The sequence below is a fragment of the Excalfactoria chinensis genome, chromosome 18 (assembly GCF_039878825.1).
Source record: "Excalfactoria chinensis isolate bCotChi1 chromosome 18, bCotChi1.hap2, whole genome shotgun sequence".
In the NCBI taxonomy this organism is placed as follows: Eukaryota; Metazoa; Chordata; class Aves; order Galliformes; family Phasianidae; genus Excalfactoria; species Excalfactoria chinensis.
Genome location: NC_092842.1, coordinates 7,787,328 through 7,801,272, shown reverse-complemented (window position 1 = coordinate 7,801,272; position 13,945 = coordinate 7,787,328). Strand labels below are relative to the sequence as shown.

The 13,945-nt window shown below is 36.7% G+C and overlaps 1 protein-coding gene across 4 annotated transcripts in view; it reads left to right on the top strand.

Annotated features, from left to right (window-relative positions):
• The window catches only part of DENND1A (DENN domain containing 1A), a 178,518-nt gene that overhangs the window by 20,964 nt on the left and 143,609 nt on the right, over window positions 1-13,945 (top strand). For all 4 annotated transcript variants that reach the window (XM_072353161.1, XM_072353160.1, XM_072353158.1 and 1 more), the window contains exon 3: window positions 7,101-7,144. In XM_072353161.1, coding sequence (XP_072209262.1) covers window positions 7,101-7,144 — 44 coding nt within the window. The remainder of the gene's footprint in view (window positions 1-7,100; window positions 7,145-13,945) is intronic.

Sequence of the window (13,945 nt, the reverse complement as noted above, 5' to 3'; positions counted from 1 at the left end):
TCCTTCCTGGACTCCTGGAGTTTGGCTTAGATTTCCAATGCTACTGAATTTCTGGGTTCATTGAAGAAAAGCTGGTTATGAACAGAAATTTTCACTTAAGTTCATAGTAAAGCAAGCTCAAAATATGTCAACCATGCTTTAATGTGGGCCTGAGGTATTACCAAAGTAATTAACCTATGCATGTTAAAGGTCTGATGACCTCCATTAAAGATGGTACAAATATGTAACAAGACTTCAAATAAATTCACTTTTGTCTTCTGTATTTGAGCTATGATGTTATTTTAGCTCTAGAGCTGTCTTATGCATCCAGTTGTTGTAATTTTAGCTTTGTTGTGTCAATATCACCATTTAGAATATTTATCAGAGCTGAAAGCTTTCTGGTTTTCTTTTAAAGATTTAATTCTGAGTTTTATGGTCATCAGAGTGATTTTGCACCTCCTAATTTGTCCTTGTTCTTACATTTTATAATGTTAATCAAAGAGAAATTAATCTGTACTGTAACATGATGGATTTTATGCTGATTTCTTGACATGGATGTAGCAAAAGAAGTTATGAATTCAGTACAGAGGTAATTTCCCAGCTGTATTTTGTGCACAGTATTCTCTGCTTAGCATCACTGCTCTTTCACATATGTGACTGAAAGAATTGTTTTCGATTGAAGGCGGCACCATCCCATTTAAGAAGACGAGTTATTAAACAGTAGTTGTTGAAGTTGGACATGATGTCTTATAAAAGTATCTTAACTAGTCTGATGTGTAACTAATATCTTTTTACTTATCATTTATCATGTCTTGACTCTGACACATTTTCTTCAGTCCGTTGCTTCTTGATCTGTTTCTCTTACAACTTGATGCTCTGGAGGGGAGAAGCTGAACTTGTTCCTTGAGAGGCAAAGGAGTTCGTGTACAGAAAAGGTTTAAAATAATATAAATTGAATTGATTCTTTAATTTCACGTTTTGTGGTTATGCCTGTGTTAACATTTAGATCAGTCCTAACCAAGATTCTTTTCCAAATTCTTGAACACCTACTTATTTCATGATGCTTTGATTTTTCAAATGATATTGGAACAAAAGAAGTGGTTATTTTGAACTTGTAACCATGGCAGAGGAAACTGGATAAATTGTTCTTAATGTCTGCTACCTTTCTGTAATTAAAGGTGTGTGTGGTGCTAAATGACAGTAGGGACAGAACAGTGTCTTGATGTGACAGCAACTCCCAGCCAGTTACTTGGTAAGAAGAAACTAATGAAGCCCCAAGGCAATGGATGTTTTCCTGCATTTTTATCTGAGAAGCAAGTGTTGTTTCTATCTTGCACATAAAGTCTTTCAGTATTTTAACAGGTTTGTAAAATAGGTTTAATCAAGATGCTCATAGATGGAAAGTTGGATTGGATGCTTGAAGCAGTGGAAGACTCCTGTTTAAAGTTAAAGCTCCTCTGAGACTTATTTGTGTGGGCTGATAAATAGATGTGAGAAGACGAGTTGTTGGTTCATTTGATGTGGCTGGGTTGCTGAAACTTAAGAGCAGCTTTCACAGGGAAATTGTGAGCTGTTTCAGTCAAAAAATCGAGGAATTTGCAGAGAAAATGCAGTCAGTGAGCTCTTTCACTGCTCTTGGGTTCTTGTGTGATAAGTAATGACAGTCTTTAGCTGTGACATGTGACTCAGGTATGAGCTCTAGATGGCCATAAATTTGTAACTGGCTCTTCTAGAGACTTTCTTCCTTGCTTTCTTCTGTTCTGTCTGTGTGTAAAAAAATTATGCAAACGTATTCCCAGGAGGAAATAAGATATATGACATCCAGCTCATAAATGCAGTGCAGTCATGCATGCTGGTATCTTCACATTTTGGGGTAGCTTCATTGTGATGCTGGCAGTATTTGTGTTTTAAGTATGGTTCTTTGTGTGTGCATTTTTTGTTGTTGTTTTAACATAGTTTGTAAGGTATTATTATAGATTTTTCTTTTATACTTTGGTTATTTACCTTACACTTTCAGAGTGAGGAATGCTTCAACAAGAAAAATTGAAGTCATAAATAAAAGTTTAAAAATATATAGTTTATATCCAGGAAAAAACCATTTTATGTATGTTTTCTTGCTGAACTTGTTCTGAGGCTTCTTGTCTGACTGGCTTGTATATGTGTCTGAGTTTCTCCTCTCTAGTTTTCTCCACTCCCCTTTGTTTCCTCCTCCCCTTTTCTTCCCCACCCTGAGCTGCTGTCTCCATGCCAGGCTTGCAGCAGTTTAGGGGCAGGTCCAAGTGTCCGGCTGTACCGAGTGTAGGACATCAAGAAGTCTGCAGAGATTTGGAAAGAAGTTTCAATTACTTTTTCATTGAGCTGTATGTTTAGTGGGGGTTGAAATTAAAGTTGCTTTGAATGAAATTCCATTTCATTTTAGCAGGACAACAAAATGGACAGCTGTAAAGGTCTTAAAAGGAAAAAAAAAAAAAAGGTATGAGGAATCATTTAGTTAGGGAGGAAAAATGAAGCAATCCTCACTGCGCGATAAACTTGAATTTACTATATCTGAATGATCTGTAGCCATTATGGAATAAATTGACTTATTTACTTTTCTGCGCAAGGAAGCAGGCAGTGTGTGCTGTAGTTTGTGTGCTTAACTTTAGGAAGTATTTTCTGATGATTATTTGAAGAACTTCCCTGGTTCTGTAGTTTCCAACCTCTACAAATGCAAAGCAATTCAAGATGCACTATTTTAAAAAGTAATTAATTATGCTTCTTTTAAAACACTTCATCTTATCTTTGATGAAAAGTTGAGAGTAAAAGGGCATCAAAGTTACAGTAATATGCCAATGTAGCATATTCCCATCCCGTCATCTGGAAAATTAAATCAGGTTACAGCATGGATTAACATCTAGCCTGTTGAGGAGGGGAAGGTAGCGTCTTAAATGCCATGAAATTGAACAATGGGACTATACTCAAATTAGCTGCAGACCGTATACTTCTGTATCTGGCTTTTCATTGAATGTGATTCTGTAGGGTAAGGCTATGGTGACTTTTGGAACTCTGAAACTTCATGAACTTGGTGTGTTCATGTAGTAGGGAGCCATGGGTTTGGTCGGTCTGTTTACTGATAGTCTATAAATACCTGTCATGTACAAAACCAAAATGCTGCTGTGACAGTTGCAGGAAAATTTTACTCTTCTCTTCACAGGAAAGCGGCATTGTCTTTTCTCCCTTCTTCTCAAAATGAGAAGTATATTCAGTGACAGAAATTTCACACTGTTCATGTGAGAAGTGACTCAGCTGTTCTGTTGGTAGTTTCCCTAAAAAACACATCTTAAAAGCAGCAACAGAGGAAGCAGCTTCAAAAAAACAAAAAAATAACAAAATAACAAAAAAACAAAAAACAAAACAAAACAAAACAAAAAAAAAAACAACCAAAAAAAAGCAACTGTAGTCTGTTTTGTTTCTATGTTGTTTTGGTGTGGGCTTTTTTTTTTTTTTTTTTTTTTGTTGTTGTTGTTGTTGTTGTTTGTTTCTTTCACTGTTTCTCCTTAGAAGAGAGCATCTGTTGTGGGTAATACTGGATAGTGGATCTGTAGGTCTTTGGCCAAACTGCTTTGCATGGAACTGTATCTTCTGGGAAGAGAGTTTACAAAGATGTTCATGAGGTTGGTAAGTTGAACCTACTCTGACTTCTGTGAAGTCACTCAGGAAACAGGGAAGTTCACAACGTGCCATTGGATTAAAAGCTCCTAAAGATGAGTATAAACATTAGCAATAAAATAAATCTGACTTTTTTTAGTGCAGTTTTATTCTGAAATCTGCCTCTTTGTGTTTCATTGCACCTGTACCTGTACAGGAGCGGAGGCTTCAAATAAGGCAGTGTATTTTAGTTTCCTTTTGGATTAGTATATACGTTCTGCTTTACATTTGTTACAGCCTAGGTATTTCCAGTGCAATATTTCAGCATGCTGTTAATACCCATATTTTGTCAATAGTTGCTAATGGCAGAAATACAAATCTTGTTGTCTTTTGTGAGGTGCAACTTACAAAATCAGATATGATAAACATAAATGTGAGATGATTGTTACCATCAATGCAGAAGTTCAACCTGTGGCACAACTTGTTTCAGTTTTTGGGATGTTCATCTTGTGAACTAGTTCCATAATTCATGAGTTTTTTTTTCTTGACATGAACTTTCACTTTGTTCATTGGTTTGTAATGTGTCCTTTTGCTGACCTAAGCTGCGCTCTTAATGCTTAATAATTGTGGATGACTGGAAGTGTTCAAGCTCTTCACTTCATTGACTATGGAAGAGGTTGGTTAGTAGGATTTCAGACTATCAATTCCTCTGATGTTTGCAAATGGATTAGACTTCTCTGAGCTTGGAAGAAGTTTTTTACATGTATTTACTTTGCCTGTGGAGTGCAAAAGTGAAAACATGTTTGAACATAATTGTGTTAGGTCTTAGAATACGAACCTCTAGTAAGTATTCAGTGTATTTTGAGATGTGAAGGGTTTTCTTATTGTCTGGAGATACAGCGAAGCTACATCTAATTCTGTCTGCATGCAAAATGCAAAGCAAATTACTGTTAGTCCAAGTAAGTGTTCAAGGATTTTAAGTTAGTTTAGGCTGATAGGCAAAGCTGTCAGTCAGGAAATGCTCAGTTAAAACATGAGCGCGTGAGTACTGAAGGGTATTTTGCTGATGCTTAGTGGTGTTTATCAAAGTATAATAGCTGCTGAATTCCTGTTGGAGCTACTCCTCTGTGTTCTTCAGTTTGTGTGCCGGTTCACCCCTGTTTTGAAGAATTTGGAGATTGTGTCCATTGTGGTTTAGAGCAGGTTTAGATAATTAGGGAACTTGTGCTTTTTTTTTTTTTTTTTTTTTTTTTTTTTTCCCAGAGGACAGTCAACCATACTGAGTAATAATCCTGTTTGTTTTGTAGTTCTTTCATAAAGTCAGTCTGTCTCACTTTATACTGTATCTAAGCAGGGTTGAAAATAACTCTTATATGAAGATTGTATCAGTAACGAAGAATAGAGAAAGCAAAGAAAGCTGTAACAACATGTAGTGTGTTCTCTTTCCATTGTACAGTGTTTTCCAAATAAAGATACTGAAAGTTTAGAAAACATTCTCAGATCATTTAAAAGCTGAAATGACAGAGTGGGTGCAGTATAAGATATACAGTACTTGTAAAAACATGCGGATGTGCAAGAATGTGGTAGCCAGGTGTAAATGAAAGGTGACTTTCTTAACTGTAGGACTCCAGATTAGGTGGACTCATTGTTTGGATGCTGTTATGAGACGTATCAAAGCAGACTGTAGCCAAGGCATATATCCCAATGTCTAAGTTACCTGAGGTTATCAGGAGTTGGTTCCACCAGGCACTTGGTGCATCTCAGTATACATTTCTGTTTTTTCCACTGAAATTTGTGGACGAGAAATCAAGTTAAATTTCATGCATTGTGGATGTATTTGATATCTTCTAATATATGCAGTTGATTGACACGGGAAGCTTTCATGTATGTTAAAAACGGTACAGCTTGCTGTGCATTACCACACAGTGTTCTCAGTACACACTCTCAAGGTTTCTGTAAGTAGACGTTGCAACATTCCATCTTACCAATAAGGCGCTTGCTTTGCTGAAATATAAAATATGTTGTCCTGTAAATTGTTACTTAATAGACTTGTGTAAAAGGGACTGCTCACGTGAGTTCAGCTGCATTCATATGTTTGCATACTTAGTATAACACACTTAACCTGCATAGAGATATAAGAATTTTCAGGTTAAGGCTTTAAAAGGCAATTTCTTGCTTTGCAGTTTGTTAATGTAGAGGGATTTGCTCTTATACATATATGAAATTCAGTGTATTATATGAATAGCATCCAAATAGCTGGAAAAATTAAGCTAGAAAGTTGTCTATTAGCGTACAGTCTTGCTGTAATGCTAACTTAAAATGATTGCACCTTAACAAAATGTTTGCTCCTGCTAGCAAATCAATTGCGCAGCAAAACTAAAATAAGCTTTGTCAGTGAGAAACCTGGGGTGGTGCTGCCCTATAACAGCAGTATAATGTGCATGTGTTGTAAAAGTGAGTCACTTACCCTGGAAGCCTTAGGTACAGTGTGATATAACAGTAATTGAACTGCAGAGATAGTGTATGCAACATTCCTCCCTACATAACATTTCTGGAAACGTATAAACAGTGAAGAATCTGGTGGGTTTAGCCCTGTGCTGAGCTGCAGGTACCCAAACCAATGGAGTCTGTACAATAGGTAGAAGCTGCATAGTGTCCTGGTTGGTTTTCCTATGCATTATGTGCATGATACTTCTTATTGTGAACTGTTACATGATCTTTGTATGGGTGGTGGTTGTTGTTGTTGTTAATAATTAAAAAATTCCTTTGTAGTAAGGACTATGGCCTTCTTAGCCATATTCCTTTGAAAAATGAATGGCTTTGAAGAGTGCGGTTTTAAATAGGTTGTCATATAAATAATTTCAATCATGGTATTTTGTTGTTTCAAGAACATCTCTAATTAAATTTAACACAACTTCTCAGGGAATATTACCAGAATATTTTTTCTGACAATCCAAAGGAATAAGGACATTGCATCAGTCTGAGTGCTCACTAATCTGAAGCGGCTAACATTTGTTAACCCGGTGGTATTAGTTAGGTCTTTCAAAATCTGGATGAATATGTGTGTGTTTGTTTTTTTTCCTAAGGAGTGTAGCCTTTTCTATAAACACTAATTTGAAGCAATGTTTTACTTCTGCCAGAAACAAAGTGCACAAGGCAACAGACTAAAATCCAGTGTAGCACCAAGATGTCTCACAAAATCATTAATATATTAATTGACTTGTAGCCATACATCTGTATGTGTGTTCACTGATTTTTATGACTTAATGCATTTTGTGTGTGCATGCTTTATATACACTTTTTGTCTTTCTGGAGGAGGGTAAAGGGAGAGCCTTGAAAAGTCCTTCCCTGCTCTTATCAACATAGCAGCCTCAGCTGCCCTCCTTGGATCCCCTGCCAGGGTTGCTATCATCTTCTGATCAAATATTAATGTGTGATTCTCTGCTTGCTCACTAATCCAAAGCCAATTAATATTATCTGTCAATTATTTACAGATCCTGAGGTGCGGAGGCAATTCCCAGAGGACTACAGTGACCAGGTTTGGAATGCGTAATTAATTTTTTACATGACAAAATTTATTTCAGGGTTGTACAACATATTATTGCTGCTCTTTTTACTGAAAGAGATAAATGCATTCTTAGAAAGAAAAAGAAGCTGTAATTGAGGAAAGAGGATAAAAACATTTTCACATTTAAAGTAGAAAATGGAAGAATTTTGGATCTCGTAAGATTGTTTTACAATCTTGCTTTTACAGACAAACATGAGAAGGGGAAGGAAAAGTCATTAACAAATTTCAGTTTTTGCCTTTGGGTGTCACAGTCTGCAGTTTGTTTGACAGTCCTCACTTCGTTGTCTGAAGGGTTTATGGCTGTGTTTAACAGGGCACCTGGCACTACTGTGCATTTCTAAAATTCTTGCATCATGCAGCCTGGTTCAAAAAGCTGGTGTGAAATTGCCTGTGCAGGTAGAATGCACAGATATTTATTGTTTAGATTATATACAGATCTCTAATTGACTTCGGAATTAACAACTTCAAATTACCATGTGTTTTGCTGGGTCTCACTAGTAATGTATTGGGGTATGGGTTAGCGGTTGGGCAGAGGGAATTATAACTGCAGTGTCTGTGGGTACTTCTGGAGACACTGTGCTGTTGTTGTTTGTCATTCAGGGTAACTACCATTTTTAGGTTGTGACTGCAATCTTATTTCTTGCACCTTTATTTTTAGGAAGTGCTCAAATAACTCTTAACTGTCTTTAATATAACGATAAATGCTTCATCAGTGAGTCTTGGTTTTGCGTTAAGGTCTGAAGAGCTGTTTTATTTCAGATTGTTTCACTTTATGGCTTTCTGAAAAGTAAAATCTTGTGGTGTTTAGTTTAATGCATTTAACAATCGTTAGACATGATAGCTCATCAACACCAGAACGAATGCTTTCATAAGTAGCTGTAATTGTTTGGTGCAATGGGACCTTGACCAGGGCCTCCGAGTGCTTTTGTTGTAGTATTTGTAGTAGCGGGAATTATTTATTTATTTGTTTATTTATTTTAAGCAGCCTGACTGCTTTTCACTAGACTTTATTGTTAAGGTTTCCCTTACCTGTGAAGTATAGTATGGAATTAAACTCTGCATTCCTACTGCTGCTGTTTGTAACTTGTGAGTAGATGGATCCCTTGGTTGGTGTTTACATGGCAGACTAACTATAGCACACTGCGGACTATCAGGTTAGTCCTCTGTGGACTGATGGCCCTTTAGGGCTGATGCAGTCAATTGTCTATGTTCAGAGTAGTACAGGAGTCTTGTACGTTAGCAGTACAAGTTCATTCTTGGCAGTTTTCTTCTTTCTTCCTGCAAATAATTCTTATTGCAGTACTGCCATGAGCATACAAGACTGATTAAAACTCGGAGAAACCAGAGGCTCATGTATAATTCTTAAGGTATTCGCCAAGTTATAGTCAGAATTCCCTCTCTCTGTTTTCAGACTGCACAAAAATCACAGCAGTGTGTTTGTGTGTGTAGGGGAGTGGGACGGATCATAGAATCATCAAATATTTTGCACATACAAACTTTTAGAGAAAGCATAAGAAGCCAACTTCCCAAACTTCCAGGAGACTTGAGAAACCGTTTTCCTCATGTTGCATAGGAAGAATACTTACTATGTTAATGGTGACTATATCTTCAAAAATATCTCTGAAAATTCACTTGTTTGTGAATATTGAAGGAGGCCAGAAGAAAAAAGATAGGGAAAGGAAGAGCTACGTCATTGTTGTTTTTCTGGCTAACCTAGAGCTCTGAGAAACACAGTGGTTACAACTTGGTCAAGTAGGTTTACTTCTAAATTTTTTTTGTTCTAAAAATAGTAAATCAGAAGTTTTGAGAAGTGCTGTGTCACTTATGGTGAAGGTGCACATTAAAAAAAAATAAATAGAAAACAACTTGCATTTTCTATACATACCCTTTATGCAGAAGGGAGGTAACAGCGTGCATGTTAGTGCAGGCAAAAATTGTTTCTAGCAATCAAACATTTATGATTTAATCCAGAAGGAATATTTGAGTTAAATCAACACAAAGCAAAGCACTTATTAGTAAGAAAAAAAAAAAAGCAAGGTTTTTTATTCATCTAAACTATCAGTGCTTGTTTTTACATACACTGTATTTCCCATGTACCAGTACATCTGATCAGAGACCCTCGCTGCTGCTAGATGTTTTATTCTGTGTGTTCTTTGTACCTTACAGTAAAAGAATCTGTCACAAATTATTGTGCCTCACTGCTTTAGAAACTGAGAAAAAAGGGAGGTTAGATTGACATCTGTGACTGAATAATGATGACCAGCCTTTTGGCTCCCCTTGAGCCACAAAGCTAGCATTGCCTTTAGAGAGGAAAAAGGAGTAAGAAGAAAGGGGAGGGATAAAAGAGAGTTACAAATCTGTGGTCCCGGAGATGTATTACTGTTGGGCCAGTTGTCTGCGTGGTATGATAATCCATTTTGATCTTCTATCTTAATTGTCTGCTAAAGACAAATGGGCAGTAAAAGTTCATCAGTTTCATCTTTTGCTTCTCATTTAGAGACAGAATAAATGATCCATTGCTACAGAAGAAACCTTTCTTTCTGACACGGAAGTAATGCAGACCCAACGCATTTTATTAAAATATTTCTCCCTCATTATTTCAGTCCTCTCAGCTCTGATAGATCTTACTGTTTCATGAAAAATGTAATCTGAAATGTAAATAAGGGTTTTGATACAAAGCAAGGAAGTAATGAGCAGGCTAGCCACATTGTAGGAATTTTGATTATAATTACTGACAAAGTGAATTTAGCATGTCCTTATTTTTTTCCCCCAAGTTGTCTTTGACACGTTCAGACCACAATGACATCTATGGTTGAAATCTGCTAAATAACTGTATAACGGAATATTTTATAGGAAGTGTCATAGACAAGGTACCTTTGGAGCGTTACTAGGGAACAAAAATGCTAACGATGGCTCCAGGCCACTTGGAGTGGTTAAAACATGGTTGGTGTTTGTTTGTTTTTGAATGGCACGTGTTGGGGGCAAGGGCTGAAGTAATTGTGAGCTACTTTTTAAGGTATAAGAATATATTAAATTTTTGGGGTGCTTTATAAGAGCCTTTGAAAATAAAATGTGTATTTTTGCATACCCAGTTGTATGTAACATGAAGTGCAGGAAGTCTGAAGGGCTGAGCTGTTAGCCTGTTATCTGAACATTTGTAACACTTACAAGGCTAGGTATATATCTTGATGAGAAGACTTAGTTTCTTTGTAAAACAACATCACAGTAGCTAGAAGTATCCTTTTAAAAACAGCAACAGCCAACCAAAGAAAAAGCAAAACTAACAAACAAAAACCCAGAATTTGAATTTGGGTTTCTAGTAAAGATATAGTAATGGAGTTCACCTTCATTTTTCTGCAGGTGAAATTCTGTGTTATTGGAATACAAATTATGCTTTGTCAGTTTACTCCTATCATTGTATGAACTTTTGCTGTCTACTATCTTGAAGATAAATCAGAAGATTAATGGCTATCCTGGTCCAGCTAATTATAGTGAAGGAATTTTGTTGCAATAATATGAACTTCCATCAGGAAGAATGCTTCAGCAAAGTCAATATATAAGCATATCAAAAGAGCAAATAGTCAATTAGTGGAAAGTGTAGCAAGAACTGCACAATTTTGTAAAATGCATTTTAAAAATGTACTGTCTTGTCTGTGTAGCTTGTCTGGAAGGGAAGGAAAAGATTGTTGTGGTGGTTTCTACTTGTGTGCTGCTTCAAGTGGATATGAGAACTTCTCTATAATTTGGTGAAGTATTGCACGCATCAGTACCTACAAGCAAGCCTCAAATAGGCATGCTTGCAAGCTGATACTTACACAGATTGGTGCTTCTATTCTGCAGGTAATTTTTCTTTCCACTGGCATTGAAAGTGAGGCTGCAATGAAATCAACAATATTTCTACATTTATAGAAACTGTTAAACTTTTGTGGTGGTCTTTATATGGAAACTAATGGGCTCTCTGTGAGCACTGCAGAAATGCTGCACACAGGACAGAACAAAAAGCACCTTTTTATCATTTTAAAGTGTTGTATGATTGGAGAATATGTACTCAATGCTAGCTCTCAGAATGGAATGTTAGTTCTCATGTTGCAAAGCCTGTGTTAACTGAGGACACTTAGTATCTTGAACAGGGAGGACTGTAATCCAATTTGATCTTTCTGAATTGTGCGTTATATCTTCAGTATGAAGTTTTTGCTTTGACATTTAGTGTATGCTTTGTAATGAAACCTGTCCTAGGAGTAATTTGAAATGTTACCTATCTTTTAGAAAGTGGGTGAAGAAGTTAATTTGGAAAGGCTGAGTAATTAGTCACTCAAAATATATAAAACTGGTCATTCAGAAGTAGTTCTTCAGGTACTGAACAGAGTTTTTGCATAACATCATAACATTCTAGACTTGTTTATGACTTTGTACATTTGTTTTACTACTGCCAGGTGCTAAGCTGCAAAAATGATTGCAGTGGATTTGTGCCGAGCAAAGTAGTTAAGTCAGTACCTGAAAAAAGTTAGTCCTGAAGCCTGAGTGTGCTGAGTGAGAAAGTACTCAGAACGGTTTGCTTTTTAGTCTTCAAGTTAAGCAATCTCAGCAGTTGTTGCATTTGTTTGTATCTACAAAGCAGTTGAGCTGGAGATGTTGTTTTCTCTCTTTGTTACCTCATTGAAAACATTGGTGGTATGTTTTACCAGTTCTGATATTAACATTTCAGAGAATATGGTGCATGGCAGCAGTGGTCGAAGTGTAGAAAACAAATGACAAGAGCTGCTGGTTCATCTTTGGAAGGGGCCCAGGAGGTGACTTGATTTGGGCCTGTGAGTTCCTGGGATGGTGTTGGACTCTGAAGTCTGTGTGGGAAAGCCATGCCAAAAGCCAGTGTTCAGAAGTGGGATACATTTAGAATGGAAATAGAGGAATAATGGGGTTTGAGTGTGAGGAAAAGTGGTTGAAGCAACTTTCTAAACAGTTTCAGTTTTCTTTCATGTAAAATTTGAGTTGGTATCAAAGTTTAATAAACACAATTTGATTTTACCACAAATTATTCAATTGAGAACAAATATTACTGAATACAATAGTCTGGCCTTTGTTATACAAGAGGTCAGACTAGATGATCATAATGGTCCCTTCTGGCCTTAAAAACCTCTGAATATATGAATAATTTAAAACCTGTCCTTCCAGCCCTTATTCGTTGAGGTAGCCATATTGAAATCCTTTGGGGACTACTCGTATGAGTAAAGGTTGTGGGATCAGGCCTGAAGTGAGTAATCATTATCACCTATGTTTAAATTCATTGATAAAACTATAAAATATTCACATCGAGTAAAGATGAGAGCCTTTAAATGGGAGATGCTTATGCAGTAATATTCTACTTGTTTAAATTAATCCTTATCAAAATGTTAGAGAAATTTTTCTTCTTTCAGTTTCCTGAAACTATTCAGTTACTTCCTGGTGCTGTAGATCAGTACATGAACAATTTCAAAAATCAGTAACATGTAGGAAATATCTTTGTTTTGTCAAAATAATAAAAAATTCCAGCAATGTGGTAGAGATAATGTATTAAAATTGTTGTCATCTCAGTGTCCTTAATGGTCATTCTTGTTATGGTTGGTTATGTTGATGTTTGTATGCAGAACAGTAGTGGCAAATAGGTTCTAGTGTTTGATCAGGACGCTGATTGAAACAGGATTAAACTAAATGCCAGCAGTGTGTGGTTATATTCAGATCATCTTGAATTCTTGCAGCCAGGTGCAGAGGCTATGAAAGATTTCTACAGGCTGCTCCTTTATTGCTTTTGTTGATTTCCAGGGTTTCCTTGACTGAAAGGAGCAGATTTCTTGATTTCCTTGACTGATTTTGACAGAAGTGGGACTTCCTGGAGTTCGGGCTGGGTGGTGGTAGATGGAAATACAACTTTTTTTTTCTTTTTTTTTTCTTCTTTTTCCCTTTCCAACCCCCCCCCTCTCCCCCCCCATCCCGCCAAACTAGAGAGTCTTACTATGTGTGATAACTTCTTTGAAGCAGGCATGATGTTTTATGGGCTCCCTCATATGACACAGAACTGTAAGATCTCATCGTCTGCCTGTTTCTTTTCTGGAGACATAATTTTATATGCAAGTGTGGTTTCCTAAAGAAGTCAGCTGGTGATTTGTTACTTCAATGATACTAAGTCTTCAGTTGTGGTCTTCTGCATGGTTTTCAGAACCCTATGCCTTATATAGTTTAGAGAGTGTATTGGTAGGATGCCCTACATAATACACACAGTAAGAAGAAGAATACACACAGGAGAAGAACAGAACGTGTGTTCTGGATGGTTCTTTTAATGTGTTCTTTTGATGCTTTACTATTAGCTGCAAAAGAGAACTGGTGTGTAAGAGTTTATAACTGGATCTTTGGGATTTTTACATAACCTGATTTCCTGACAGTACATTTTCCTGTAGTGCTGTTGTGAGGCTTGTATTGGCATAACTGGGGTGAATGTGAGCCTGAGAAATGGGTGCTCCTAGGTTTTAAAATGCGGCTGGATGTTGCCCCCTTTGGTATAGTTCAGTTTTGTTATGTTTCCTTACCTGCAGAGAGCAGGTAACACCTGTTAGCATAGCTGATATGTAACTTTGTCAGCAACTGGCTTTAAAGAACTTAGTGCTTTTCTCTGCAGCAGTGAGCAGAATCCTGGTCATTGCAATTGCAAGACATTTGTGAGAAATTATATCAAATTTTTATATTTGATAACTCTGTGCTATGCATACCCATGGCATTTTTCTTGGCAGCTGTATTCAT